This window comes from Erinaceus europaeus, chromosome 8 (assembly GCF_950295315.1).
Source record: "Erinaceus europaeus chromosome 8, mEriEur2.1, whole genome shotgun sequence".
Taxonomy (NCBI): domain Eukaryota; kingdom Metazoa; phylum Chordata; class Mammalia; order Eulipotyphla; family Erinaceidae; genus Erinaceus; species Erinaceus europaeus.
The window spans coordinates 7,782,052-7,797,054 of record NC_080169.1 but is presented as its reverse complement, the minus strand read 5'-3'; the positions used below and the strand labels follow the sequence as shown (position 1 = coordinate 7,797,054).

At 44.1% G+C, this 15,003-nt stretch overlaps 1 protein-coding gene across 3 annotated transcripts in view; it reads right to left on the bottom strand.

Moving 5' to 3' along the window:
- Positions 1-11,560: 11,560 nt before the first annotated feature.
- The window catches only part of AOAH (acyloxyacyl hydrolase), a 231,926-nt gene continuing 228,483 nt past the window's right edge, over positions 11,561-15,003 (bottom strand). For all 3 annotated transcript variants that reach the window (XM_060195860.1, XM_060195862.1, XM_060195861.1), the window contains exon 22: positions 11,561-11,948. In XM_060195860.1, coding sequence (XP_060051843.1) covers positions 11,820-11,948 — 129 coding nt within the window. In that variant the 3' untranslated portion in view covers positions 11,561-11,819. The remainder of the gene's footprint in view (positions 11,949-15,003) is intronic.

Below are 15,003 nucleotides of genomic sequence, written 5' to 3'. Positions count from 1 at the left end.
GCAACAAAGGGGGGGGGGAGAAGCAAAAAAGAAAGAAAGAAAGAAAGAAAGAAAGAAAGAAAAAAAGAAAGAAAAAAAATCCCCAGGAGAGGAATTACTGGATCAAATGGAAGGTCCATGTCTAGCCTTCTGAGAGTTCTCCAGACTGCTCTCCAGAGAGGCTGGACCAATTTACATTCCCACTAGCAATGCAAAAGGGTTCCTCTGTCCCCACAACTTCTCCAGCATTTGTTGCTGCTGTCCTTTTTGATGTATGCCATTCTCACAGGAGTGAGGTGGTATCTTAGTGTTGTCTTAATTTGCATTTCTCTGACAATCAGTGACCTGGAGCAGTTTTTCATATGTTTGTTAGCCCTTTGGATCTCCTCTGAGGTGAGTATTTTGTTCATATCCTCTGCCCATTTTTGGATGGGGTCATTTGCTTTTTTGGTGCTAAGTTTGCTGAGCTCTTTGTATATTTTGGTGATTAGTCTCTTGTCTGATGTATGGCATGTGAAGATCTCCCATTCTGTGAGGGGTCTCGTTGTTTGTTTGATAGTTTCTTTGGCTGTGCAGAAGCTTTTCAATTTGATGTAGTCCCATTGGTTTGTTTCTGCTTTAGTCTTCCTTGCAATTGGGTTTGTTTCATCAAAGATGCCCTTGAGGTGTAGGTGGGAAAGTGTTTTACCAATGTTTTCTTCTAAGCATTTGATTGTTTCTGGTCTAACATCCAGGTCTTTAATCCATTTGGAGTTGATTTTTGTTTCTGGTGAGATAAGGTGGTTCAATTTCATTCTTCTGCATGTTTCAACCCAGTTTTCCCAGCACCATTTATTGAAGAGAGCCTCTTTTTTCCATTTAATACTTTGGGCCCCCTTATCAAAGATTAGATGTCCACAGGTGTGGGGATTTATTTCTGGGCTTTCAATTCTGCTCCACTAGTCTGTGTGCCTATTTTTGTTCCAGTACCATGCTGTTTTGATGATAAAGGCTTTATAATATAGTTTGAGATCTGGGAGTGTGATGCCTCCATTTCTGTTTCTTTTCGTGTGTACTCCTATGTTCATAGCAGCACAATTCATAATAGCTAAAACCTGGAAGCAACCCAGGTGCCCAACAACAGATGAGTGGCTGAGAAAGCTGTGGTATATATACACAATGGAATACTATACAGCTATTAAGAACAATGAACCCACCTTCTCTGACCCATCTTGGACAGAGCTAGAAGGAATTATGTTAAGCGAGCTAAGTCAGAAAGATAAAGATGAGTATGGTGTTGTTAAAGTTTGGGGGCTCCAGCCGGCCAGGCTAGCGTCGCAGCAGTAGACAGAGACAGAGACTCGGGGACACATGGCTGGGCTGACAAGCTGCAGTTTAATCTTTATTCACGAATAGGCAAATCACCACACCATGTGCTTCCCAATCATTCTCCCTCCGTGGCTGCTGCTGGGACTCTGGGCGTCCTTAGCATAGGGGGCGGGGAGAAAGCGGGGGGGGGGGTGTCGAAACTAGCAAGGGCCAAACCATTTCTCTCAGAGGTCGGGGGGGAGGAGAGCAAACCAATATGACCAACAATTCCCCCTTCTGTTTTTAACTAAATGACCACAGTATCAGGGGTGTGGGGTGAACAGAAACCTATATCGTACAGGCATTTTCAAAAAAGAAACTGGCACAAACATGGAGAAACATGTAAGCGAGTAACAAGAACCAGTGTGCTGCCCAGGGAAGGCCTGAGGGGGCCATTTTTTGCCTCTGTGGGCAAAACTTTATCAGCTTAAAAAAAAACATTTCCTGCCTCTGGGGGGCGTACTTATCTCGACGGGCATTTTGTAGCATGGGGGGAGGGTGAGGCCTAGAGTCCCAAGGCAGCTGGCTGCAGTCAGTGTTTGAGAAGTCTAGCAGCACTTTTGCACTTTTGTGCAAAGTGTCCAAGGGTATACCAGTGAGTCCAATAGGAGTGCCAGTCGAAAGCAGATGTCCACGGAAGAATGCCAGGGGGTCGAGCGTTGTATGAGGAAGGTCCACTGCCAGAATTCCGCTTTTCTGTAGAGAACTTGACAGCTGCAATTCACTTACTTATGAAACAAAACTTGTAGCATGTTAGAAGTTTACCACAATTGATAACTCTATCACAATTGGAAGTCCCTTCCAGCAGGATTCCAAGGCTATTTAAAGTTCAAACAATAAAATGTGGAAAGGCAAACATGAACCATTGAAAGAAAAAGGCCTCAGGCATGAGAATTATTAGCATAACCATAGCAACCTAACATTTCTAATTGAGAAGGAATTTGAGACTTTTACATATCAACTATGTCTTTTTAACCTTTTGTTACACCCATTCAAGATGGAGACACACCCTAGGTGTGCGCAGGTTTTTTTTTTTTGACCAACTTAGTTAAAATATATTGATTTTTAACTAATTTTTACCTCAGACTTTAAATGTAAGTTAATTTTATCTTTATGAGAATTACGTTGAAAACCTTTTTCATTTAACTTTGCCTGGTAAGAATTTAGCCTTAAAGTTACATTTTTAACCTTAAAGTTACTTTTTACCAAACTTTAAACACACACATAAACATGGTCTTTAATACACAAGGAGAGAAACTTTTGTTACGAAGACATGTCATTTTAAACACGAATTTAGATCTATACTGTTTTAGCCATTCGGGGAGTGCATTGTCCAGCGGTGGCCTCTTGGGCAGCTTCACGTCTAGGAATTGCAGGTTGCGATCTCTGGATGAATCTCTGCGTATTCTAGCTTGTCTGCCTTCAGACCCAAGCTGGAGATCTCGGCCAGGGGGCCCAGTTTCGGCAGGGAGCCCATGGTCTCCAGGTGGTCCGGGATCTGTCCAGACTTCATAGCACGAGGGTGGGTGGGCCAGACATGCAGAAGGCACGGGCCGAGGTGCCCCGGGGTGGCGGCCATGATAGGCCACCGTGGCCCTGCCCCATGTCTGCTGCCCTGCTCCCAGCAGCCGAGCAGTGTGGAGGGAGCCAGCGCCCAATGCCATGTGGCAGAAAGCTGGCTCATGTGGGTTGGCATTGGGCTCCTGCGAGCTGGTGTTGGGCAGAAACCACAGAGTGGTCCAGAGATAAATGTTCCAGAAACAGCGAAACAGTCTTGTGAAGAAAGGGCAGAGGCCTTTGGAGATCTCTTCACAAGCAGAAGAGAAGGCCATAGTACATAGGTAGCCAAATTGTCTTCACTTACCTGAGAGATGCGCAGGTCAGGTCCACATTGGGCGCCATTTGAGTTAAAGTTCAGGGGCGCCAGCTGGCCGGGCTAGCGTCATAGCGGTAGACAGAGACAGAGACTCGAGGACACACGGCTGGGCTGACAAGCTGCAGTTTAATCTTTATTCACGAATAGGCAAATCACCACACCATGTGCTTCCCAATCATTCTCCCTCCGCGGCTACTGCTGGGACTCTGGGCGTCCTTAGCATAGGGGGCGGGGATAAAGCAGGGCATGAAACTAGCAAGGGCCAAACCAATTTTTCTCAGAGGTCGGGGGAAAGGGGAGCAAACCAATATGACCAACAGTATGGGATGATCTCACTCATCAACAGAAGTTGAGAAAGAAGATCAGAAAGGGAAACTAAAAGCAGGATCTGACTAAATTGAAAGTAGGGCACCAAAGTAAAAACCCTGTGGTGAGGGGTAGACATGTGGCTTCCTGGGACAGTGGGGGGTGGGTGTGGGTGGGTGGGATGGGACACAGTCTTTTGGTGGTGGGAATGGTGTTTATGTACACTCTTATTAAAGTGTAGTCATATAAATCACTAGTTAATTAATATGAGAGGGGAAAAATTGATTGTATGTCTCAAAGTTTTTAAAACACAGACTGAGTCTTTTTAATATATAGGCTGTGTATTTGATATTCGGACTCTCTCAAAAGCCTAGACCAAGTAGATCAGAAGCAACTGGTGGCACAGCTATATACAAGATACTGGGTACTGTACAGCAAACCCTAACAAAAGGACTTTTCAAAGTTAACCCAATTACCAAATAATGTGATGATAACATTAACTATCCATTGTCTTTTTGAACCCTAAGACAGCAGGAACCTCACATTTCCACTATAGAGCCTATATTTCTCCCAGTCCTGGAACCTTAGGGTGGGGCCCACTTTCCCGCATGCCTCTCCCAATCCACATCAAATAATATTGCATCTGCTGATCGCAACCTAATCAACACAACGATTGCCACCTCAACATGCTTCAGCTCAGACTGTGTTCAGAGACTTCAGGTGTGAAATGACAACCCTTCAGCTTCAATACTCGGGTGAGACCTTTCCTTTCACAGTATTCTCTAATTCCATCCCACGTGGTTCACTTTCTAACAAAGTCCCAAAACCTAGATATAGACCAGGTTCTGTGAGAGAGAGCACATGTTCACACGTATCCATAAACTAGTGCAAAATATATACCTGAAAGCAGAAGTACACTAGAGTTTGCAGTGAGTACCCCCCCCCCCCCCAACACTTCCTCTCCACTATTCCAACCTTTGGGTCCATGATTGCTCAACAATTTGTTTGGCTTCGTATGTTAACTCTCTTTTCAGCCACCAGGTTCCAGATGCCATCAGCATGCTGGCCAGGCATCCCTGGACTGACGATCCCACCAATGTGTCCTGGAGCTCAGCTTCCCCAGAGACCCACCCTACTAGGGAAAGAGAGAGGCAGACTGGGAGTATGGACCGACCAGTCAACGCCCATGTTCAGCGAGGAAGCAATTACAGAAGCCAGACCTTCCACCTTCTGCACCCCACAAGGACCCTGGGTCCATGCTCCCAGAGGGCTAGAGAATGGGAAAGCTATCAGGGGAGGGGGTGGGATATGGAGATCGGGTGGCGGGAATTGTGTGGAGCTGTACCCCTCCTACCTTATGGTTTTGTTAATGTCTCCTTTCTTAAATAAAAAATAAATCAAAAAACAAACAAACAAAAAAAGAAAATTAAAAAAAAAATCTTGGGGACAACATGATGCAGCCACAAAAGCCCCATGTCCTCCTGCACACACATTTGCTGACTTTGCCTATCACAGCACTGTGAACGTGTGAGTTACATCTTGCTGTGATGCAAGGCCGAAAGGGTTCTTGTAAATGCTCCATGTAATTATTTATAAACAAAGCAGCCAGCCAAGAGCACAATGCCTAAAGAAATCTTTTGTAAGGCTCATTGTCTGCTCTTTATTTCTCCTCTGCATTTCCACCCATAGGAGAGCTTCAATAGTGTAATCCTCCTTAATGACAGATTCATGATGATGAGGCCATTATTTCTGTGATACTGTGGTTTGACGGAGTGACCCAGAAAACAGGCTTTAAAGGTAACCTCTATCCCTCCCCCCCCTTTACCTGAAGTAAAAGACCAGATTAAAAGAGCCCTTGCTTGTCTGAATATTTATGCTAGAACCTCTGCCAGATCAGATTAGAGGAGTTCATCCTGCCGGGCAAACCCGGATTCTGCACTGAGAGTTAATGAGAAGCTGACATGTTAACAGCATATCGATGCGCCCATTCGTCAGGAGATCTATACCGCCACAGTGAATGTGCCCATCTCAGGACCTGTGAGAGGTGCTGACTTTGTCATTTTTATTTCTACAATGCAAGCTGCTGTTGCCTTGAGAAGGATTCCAAAGACAGCTTGCCTTACACAAAAGGTGGGGAGTGGGGACTCGGGTTTTAATATACCTGGGGAATTTCTCTCCTGACGGTGCCAGTGGGTGCATCAGAAAGGGGTTACTACCTCTTCACAGCCTCTCCCAAGGCAGATCTATAGAGCACGGTGCCCACTGGATATGAACAGTGGCCACACTGAGAAAAGGCTGTGGGTCAGATTTGTTGGGTGAATGATGAGCTTAAAAGATTTGTTCTCTCTTTCTCTTTTTAAAAACGATTTACTAGTGGTTTACAAAAATGGTAAGACTACATGGTATAGTTCCACATTGCACCTGCCACCAAAGTTCTGTGTTCTACCCTCCAAAGATAACCACCACCAGAGTGCTCATAAAATCTTCAGAGGCACCAACAGATTTATTTACCATGGAAATTCTATTCTGTCTTTTCAGGAGGCAGATAAATTAACGCAGCTCTAGAATTTTTCACACTGTGGAGTTCTTCCTTCTTAAAGCACTGCACCCCAGAAGATACAGATTATTTCTAATGACATGCCCCCTCCCTCATCCTTTGGAAGGTTAGCAAAACCTGGGGATCCCTTCTCAGATTAACATTAAAAATTTTTTATGGGAGTCGGGTGGTGGCGCAGCAGGTTAAGCACAGGTGGCGCTAAGCACAAGGACCGGGTGTAAGGATCCCGGTTTAAGCCCCCAGCTCCCCACCTGCAGGGGGGTCGCTTTGCAAGTGATGAAGCAGGTCTGCTGGTGTTTATCTTTCTCCCCTCTCTGTCTTCCCCTCCTCTCTTCATTTCTCTGTCCTATCCAACAACAACGACATCAATAACCACAACAATGTTAACAACAAGGGCAACAAAAGGGAATAGAAATAAATATTAAAAAAAAACTTATATATATATATATATATTTTTTTTTTTTACCATAGCACTGCTCAATTCTGGTTTATAGTGGTGAAGGGGATTGAACCTGGGGTTTTGGAGCCTCAGCCGTGAGAGCCTCTTTGCATAACCACTATGCTTTCTACCCTACCCTTAATATTTTTTGTTCTATGTGGTCATTGGGATTAAACTGAAGACCTCATGTACATGCAAAACCTTTGAGACACCCTCCCAACCAAAATTTTATTTTATATTGAGAGAGAGGGAAAGGGAGAGGGAGAGGGAGAGGGAGAGGGAGGGAGGGAGGGAGGGAGGGAGAGAGAGAGAGAGAGAGAGAGAGAGAGGTAAGAGAGAAGAAGAGAGAGAGAGGAAATACACATCAGCAGCAAAACACCACTCTGTCACTCATGATGCACCACTTGTTTTGGTCTTTGGTGTTGTCATGTGCTATCAGGGCCTCACGCACAAAGGATCTGTGTTCTGCTGTTAAGCCAGTTCCTACACCAGATTAAACATTTAAATTAAGTCATTATGTTTTAATTGCATTTAAAGTACCTGGGTTACCACTTGGGTTTGGTGCCTGCATGATGAATCCATTGCTCCCTGTGGCCATTTTTCTCGACTTTATTTGACAGGACAATGAGAAATTAAACTAGGAGTGAGAGAGACACCGTCAGGCCTGCTCTACAGCTCATGAAGCTTCCCCACTGCCTGTAGAGCTCGGGGCCTCAAACCCAGTCCTTCTGCATGGTGTTGTACGTGCTCACACCCAACTTTCACTATAACTGTAATCCTTTCAGGGTTTCAAGAAGATAATGGCCTAAAACAGGCTCCCTGGCACAGCCCCAACCCCAGCGCGCGCACACATGCACACACACCAGCAAAAACAACGTAAGGCTATCAATTTCATTAGTATTCCGGGAAGTAAGAATTCAAATAGCAGTAAAGTACATTGAGAGCATTTAAATAGAGGTGCGATTGAATAGAATTCTTTCTGCAGAATTACAAAATTTTAGTCCAGCACTTCCTGTGTATATCTGGAGACCAGATGATTAAGATTTCAGATGAAAAAACAACTACAAAACAACACTGCACAGATCTTGGTATTTTAGTGTTTAAAAATGTGATGTTGGAACACTAAAGCTAATATTAGATGACTCTGATTCTGTAAGTGGCCGAATCCCTCAGGAGGAAATGAATACTTCAGACTTCACGGCCCAGGGCTACCATCTTTTCTAGTGTTTCCTGCTTGAAACAGTCAGCCTCCTGGGGATATACTGGCCCCCTGGTGATTCACCTTCTCAAACTTACACTGGTCAAGTGACCCAAATCTCCCATCCATTGTGACAAGATATTAATGCATTGCAACATTTAACGTGTGTTGCCCTTTTTACTCCAAAATAAAACTCACACACAACCTGAAAAATTAAACTCAGAAGCACAGGTGGATTAACTGCACGATTAATAAAGATTTAGTTTATGGTTCCTTTCAAAGTTATGGGAGGGGACTGGGCAAACAGCATAATGGTTATGCAAAAGACTTTCATGCCTGAGGCTTTTAAGTCCTAGGTTCAACCCCCCCACATTACTAGAAGCCAGTGCTGAGCAGTGCTCTGTGTTTTTCTCCTCTCTATCAATAAAATCCTTTTAAAAATGTATTAAAAATAGGAAAAAAAAAAAGGTTCTGGGAAGACCCTCTACTATTTATAAAAGGTGACATTTAAAACCACAATTTTGGGGAATCGGACAGTAGTGCAGCGGGTTAAGCGCACATGGCATGAAGCTTCGCAAGGACCACCATAAGGATCCTGGTTCCAGCCCTCGGCTCCCCACCTGCAGGGGAGTCACTTCACAAGCAGTGAAGCAGGTCTGCAGGTGTCTGTCTTTCTCTCCCCCTCTCTGTCTTCCCCTCCTCTCTCCATTTCTCTCTGTCCTATCCAACAATGACTACATCAATAACTATAACAACAAAACAATAAGGGCAACAAAAGGGAATAAATAAATATTTGAAAACAAAAACAAACAAACAAAAAACCACAATTCTGGAGCCAGGTGGGGGCACACGTTACAATGCCAAAGGACCCAGGTTCAAGCTCTGGATCTCCACCTGCAGGGAAGAAGCTTCACAAGTGGTGAAGCAGTGCTGCAGGTGTCTTTTTTCCTCTGTTGCCCCCTTCCCTCTCTTTTTCCCTCGGTCTCTATCCAATAAATAAGTACTAAAAAAAAGTCACAATTTTTTCTTCTCTATTATATTTTTCTATAGAATTGTTGCTCTGGGGAAGTTGGAATGGGGATTCATTTAGGTTAGGTTGAGAGTGATCTATTTATATGGCCTACAGTCATTTCTATGTGGTTAGGTTCTTGCTAGCTGGTAAAAGAAGCCCCCTTTTAAGGGGCTTCTTTGGTTCACCAGCTTTGTGATCAAAGTGCCGGGACAGTGGTCACATCACAGGGTGAAAGTGTCTTACAGCTGTCAGCACCAGCAATCCCTGAGTCATGGAGAACAAACAAGGCATGCAAGGCACAGTGTAGATACACTATTCTGTGATGCCGGCCAGTCATCTGATATGTAGGTACAGCCATGAGGAGATTCTGTTTCTGTTGGTGCCCAGTAAAAAAAAAACAGAAACACACTGTCATATTCACTTGGTCTTTACTAAGATAAAGATTCAGGCAGAGGTGATTTCTTTGGGAATTGACCTGGATTTATTTTTGAGTATGGTCCCGGGAACAAGAAAGGCTGCTGATTCTGCCGAAACCTCCTAATCCCTTGGTTCCCGCCCCACCCCCCTCTGTCAAGCTGATCCCTAAAGGAGAATGTTGGTGCATATATTTGCTGTTCTTTGGTATTCATAAGATGATAATGTCCCCAGCTCTACCTCTGGGCTCTGGGCTCTGGGCTGTGTCAAGCAAACTTCTGAGGGCAGAAGTTGGACAATTTACCTGCTTGAAAGGGAGATGCTGAGAGTTTGACATCCTATGAGCTTACACAGACCGACCCCCCGAATCCCTCACTGTTGTTAGAAGTGGGTGAGGGGGTTGCCATACCTCTGAGAATGGTGTGTGACAGAACTCATTAGGACTCCTGTGTTTAGGGGTGGGGGACGGGCGGTGGCGCATCCTGTTGAGAACACATAGTATTAAATGCAAGGACCAGTGCAATGATCCTGGTTCAAGCCCCACCCCCACCCCGCCCCACTGGGGGGAACGCTTCCCAAGTGGTGAAGCAGGGCTGCAGGTGTGTTTCTTTCTCCCTCTCTATTTCCCCTTCTCCCCTTCTCTCTCAATTTCTCTCTGTCCTATCCAATAAAATGGAAAAATGGGCACCAGGAGCAGTGGATTCATAGTGCTGGCACCAAGCCCCAGCAATAACTCTGGAGGCCCCCCCAAAATTTCTGTGTTCATATAAATACAAAACTCCAGCAGTACTGCACATAGGGTAGACATCTCTAATAGCTCTGGTACAAAAGAAGTTTGATAGAGGATTTCCCAAAGTGACAACAATCCTAAACATCTAACTCAACTAGACTTTGCTAATCATCTGTAATGAGAAAATTTTATCTCTGTTCTTTCTATAAAGAATGTATTGTTGTTACAGGAAGAGGCAATTAGATTATGAAGCTCAAGGATGTGAAAGACACTTCTAAAGCAAAAGAACAAAACAAAACGTCACCACCCCCTAAAATTTTTGGAGTTTATGTTATTTGTCAACTTCAAAAAAAAAGTCTTCTGTTGTGATTTATTTTCTCATAAATAAATATTCAAGCTTGTAACTTATTTTGCATTTATAGTACTTTCATTTGGGTGTGAGAGTTCCTGGCAGCCAGCCAGCAGTCATCCTAGGCAGAGTTCTGAATTTTCAGCCATTTTAAAGAAATCAGTACCAAGGAAACAAACACATCCATTCACAGAGATCTGTGTAAACCTATGTTCAGAGCAGCACAATTTATAGTAGTCCAAACTTTGAAACAACCTAGGTATCCAACAACAGATAAGTGGCTGAGAAAGTTATGGTCTATGTACACAATGGAATACTATCCAGCTATTAAGAATAATGAAGTTCCCTCCTTCACTTCATCTTGGATGGAGCTTGAATGAATCATGTGAAGTGAGATCAGGCAAAAAGAGAAGGATGAGTATGGGGTGATCTTACACATGAGCAGAACTTCCTGATCTAGCTTTCTGGTCCTTTTTCCAGTCATGACATCATCTCCCTAGACAATAACTTGGATCCACCTGCATATCAGATGTCAGGCTCAAAAACAAAACAAAACAAAACAAAACAAAACAAAACAAAACAAAACAAAACTAGTATAGTCATAGGCCCTTTGGAATATAACTAAAATAGGCCTACTAACTATCTACAAACGGAGACCCCCCCCCAACTCATCATCTGCACTATTCCAGCCTTTAGGTTCATGATTAGTCAACAATTTGTTTGGCTTTGTATCTTGACTCTTCTTTCAGCCACCAGGTTTCAGATACTAAGATGATGCCAACCGGACCTCCCTGGAGAGACAACCCCACCAATGTGCCTTGGAGCCCTGCTTCCCCAGAGCCCTTCCCCACTAGGGAAAGAGAGAGACAGGCTGGGAGTATGGATCAACCTGCCAATGTCCATGTTCAGCGGGGAAGCAATCACAGAAACCAGACCTTCCACCTTCTGCATCCCACAATGACCCTGGGTCCATACTCCCAGAGGGATAAAGAATAGGAAAGCTATCAGGGGAGGGGATGGGATACGGAGTTCTGGTGGTGGGAACTGTATGGAGTTGTATCCCTCTTATCCTATGGTTTTTGTCAGAGTTTCCTTTTTATAAATATAAATAAAAAAAGAATTTGGGAGTGAGAGTGTTTTGTAGATACATATCTTAGTGAGATGAAAAATAGTACCCATGTGCCAACAACTGTACTGTGAACCATTAACATAATAACAATAATAGTAATAATAATAATAAATAGAGCAACTTAAAATTAAGTCAGTAGCAGAGAGTTAGACACTGGGTGAGCTGCTTAACATTGATGAATTTCTTATGTGCTTATGTAGCAATTAGCCATCCAAGAACACAAGTGCTTTCTTACTGGGAATGATACTCAAAATACTTTATTAAAGGTTAAGGGAAAACTGGAGGAATCTGACCTCAGAAGCACACAGATTTACACTGTGTTCCAGATGTGCTCATCAGTGAGGGAAAAGCATTTTACACAGGTGCTAAAGAGGGGGCGAAGAGCAACCTCCTCCAATCCCACCCCCGGTGACTGCTTGGTGAATGAATTCATCCGAATTTCTGTTTCTCAGAACGCCCTGGAAAGTGTGTGTCCTTAGGGACTCAGTGCCCGCCTTGGTCTCCAAACAACTGTTCAATGTGGGTGTTGAATGGATTCTCTTTGCCCAGGACTTGGGGCCACTGGAGTTCCACCTTCTTCCAGAATTGATCTGCCAACAGGAGTGAAGCTACCTGCAGGACAGAACCCAAAGGAGGAGTAAAGGGGAAATGAAAACAAAGTTAAGAGTTTACTAGTAAGACTTACTGTATGGTTATGGACAAACTCTAGAATGGTCCCACATGGTTCCTACCTTCAGATCTTCATGTGACGCCTTTGCCTGCATGTGGGTAGCACCTGTTACTTGGTTCTCACGCACAGAAGACAGAAAAGATGAAAGGACGCCACTTCAGCGATTATGTTATATTACCTATGACCTTGTTAGCAGATCTGCCCTGGCAATTTTCCTTACTGGGCTAAAGAAAGAAGGAAGAGGCTATGGTGGGAAGCTCTCAGGATAAGAAAGTAAAGTTGAACTCCTGCTCACATCTAGCAAAAAATTAATTCCTTGGTGCAACAATCACAAGGAAATGAAATTTGTCAACAACTCAGATGAGTGTGAAATCAATCAATTCTTCTTCAGTTGAGCTTTCAGATGAAAACATGACCTGAATAACATGCATGGATGTGTCTGCCTTGTGAGATCCTAAGCTGAGTGTAAATCGTGCCAGCGTTCCTGAGAGGCAGAAGCTTGGAGACAGTAGACATGGGCTGTTCTAAACGGATCAATCTGTGCTGTTTCATGATGGTGTTTCTAGTAATAGACAACAAATGCCCTTTACTCCTCCTCCTGGTTATTGCTGAGGCTTCACTGCTTTAGGGGAGAGGGGGAGAAAGAGAGAGAGAGAGAGAGAGAGAGAGAGAGAGAGAGAGAGAGAAAATGAGAGAGAGAGAGAGAGAGAGAGAGACCACGGTGCAGTGCAGTATCCTATTCCAAGCAAGTTATTTTGTGAGGCCCACACATGCAAGCATAAGGACACCCCTTTATTCACTTATTCATTTATTTGTGAACAGTTACATTTACTTTGAGTCTAAGGGTTGATTGGGGTTTGGAGAATGATAGGATGAGTCTTTTCTTCCTAGAACTCCCAGTCTAGTGGGCAGAGCCGGTATGCAGACTGGCACCACACAACTGGTAGGGAGGCTCTCAGAGGAATACAGGCAGTTGGAGGGGGAAGAGTAAGTCCACTCTAAAGGGTGCTGAGTTGCATTTTCTATTCTTTTAAATATTAAGTTTATTCAGTTATCACTGAGGAAGAGAGGAGAGAAAGAACCAGAACATCACTCTGACATATGTGATTCAGTCAGGGATTAAACTTGGGACCTGGGAGTTGGGCAGTAGCACAGCGGGTTAAGCGTACATGGTGCAAAGTGCAAGGACTGGTGTAAGGATCCTGGTTCGAGTCCCCGGCTCCCCACCTGCAGGGGAGTCACTTCACAGGTGGTGAAGTAGGTCTGCAGGTATCTATCTTTCCCCTCTCTGTCTTCCCCTCCTCTCTTCATTTCTCTCTGTCCTATTCAACAATGATGACATCAATAACAACAACAATAATGACTACAACAATAAAACAACAAGGGCAACAAAAGGGAATAAATAAATAAATATTAAAAAAAAAAAAAACCAACTTAGGACCTTGTGCTTGAGCGTTCAATACTTAATGGGCTGTGCCACTTTCCAGGCCGCTAAGTTGCATTTTCAAGTTTACCAGGTGGAGCACACCAGGAAACCAATCACACCGTAGACAAACACAGTGTGTGCCATGGCACGAGGACATGGGAGAAAGTGACAGGGTAGGGGACAGTCCCACAGGTCTCTGGGTAGGAGTGGGATCCTGAAGGAATCAGAGCTCAGAGAGTATGGCTGGAATCTTGACTTAAATTTTGGTTGGCAATATGTCTGCCTCTGGCTCTCCCAGAATACTGCCTTCAGAGAGCATTGTTCTGAGGGCTTTCCCTTTATTCACGATGTGAGCAGTGCTCACTCTTCGTTGCCCATTTCTTTGTTTGTCATTAACACACAGTTGATGAGGAATCTTCCTCTGCAGATAATGCCCTCATTTAGCAAATAGGGCTGGGCCAGGCTTTCAGGCCCCAGATGGCTACATCTCCACAGGGGTTTTTCATGCTGAATCGTAAGAGAAATGTGATTGCTGATGGCCTCCTAGGGAGACACATTTTCAGGGAGGACACTCAGAGGTGCCCCTAACTTTGTTCTGAAGCTCATGGGTTTTTTTCCAAAGGGAACCGTTCAGCTCTCTGTGTAAGGCTGCTGTCTTCCTCTCTCTGGACTTCAGTTCTCTCATTTGCAAACTGAGTTCAACAGTGTAAATTATCTAAAGACCTCTTTTGTTCTATATATGTGTAAGAGTTTTCACATTTTTCAGGAAAAAACCAAAGCTGGCTGAGTCACTGCATTAAGAACCCTGGTATCCTAACATGTTCTTAAGCCTCTTGAGGTGGACCTGAGTCTACCCATCATGTTGTCTTGATCACATGGATATGATGTCTAAAAGACACCGGTCCTGTCTACAACACATATGTGCAAACAGACCACAAACACAACACACAACACACATGCAACACACACCCTACACAGTATACATACCACCTCACACACACACAACCCCCCATCAACACATCATACACAGCATACATTCCACATACACACACAAACACATGTGTACTCATACTCCTCACACACAACACATGTAAGAAGTACATCACACATCACATGCATAGACACACTGATTATGATCACCATACATACTACACACAGACACATCTACTGAATACACCAGGGCTGGGGAGATAGCTTAATGATTATGTAAAGAGTCTTCTACGCCTGAGGTTTTGAGGTCCCAGATTCAGTCCCCAGCACCATTTTATAACATAGTTGAGCAGTGCTCTGGTAAAAAAAATATTATTTTTGAGTACTTTATACATACACCACACACACACTGCACACACTATACCACATACCTCACCCACACAACTATTCACACAGAAGCTGGCTATCACTTTGGCAGGTTTATGGGAAGAGCCTGGCCATCTCTGACACACAGAAAAAAGTCAGTATCTTCAAATATTCTCCTGATATATATATTTTTTTTTTTTCTTTTTTCCTCCAGGGTTATTGCTGGGCTCGGTGCCTGCACCATGAATCCACTGCTCCTGGAGGACATTCCCCCC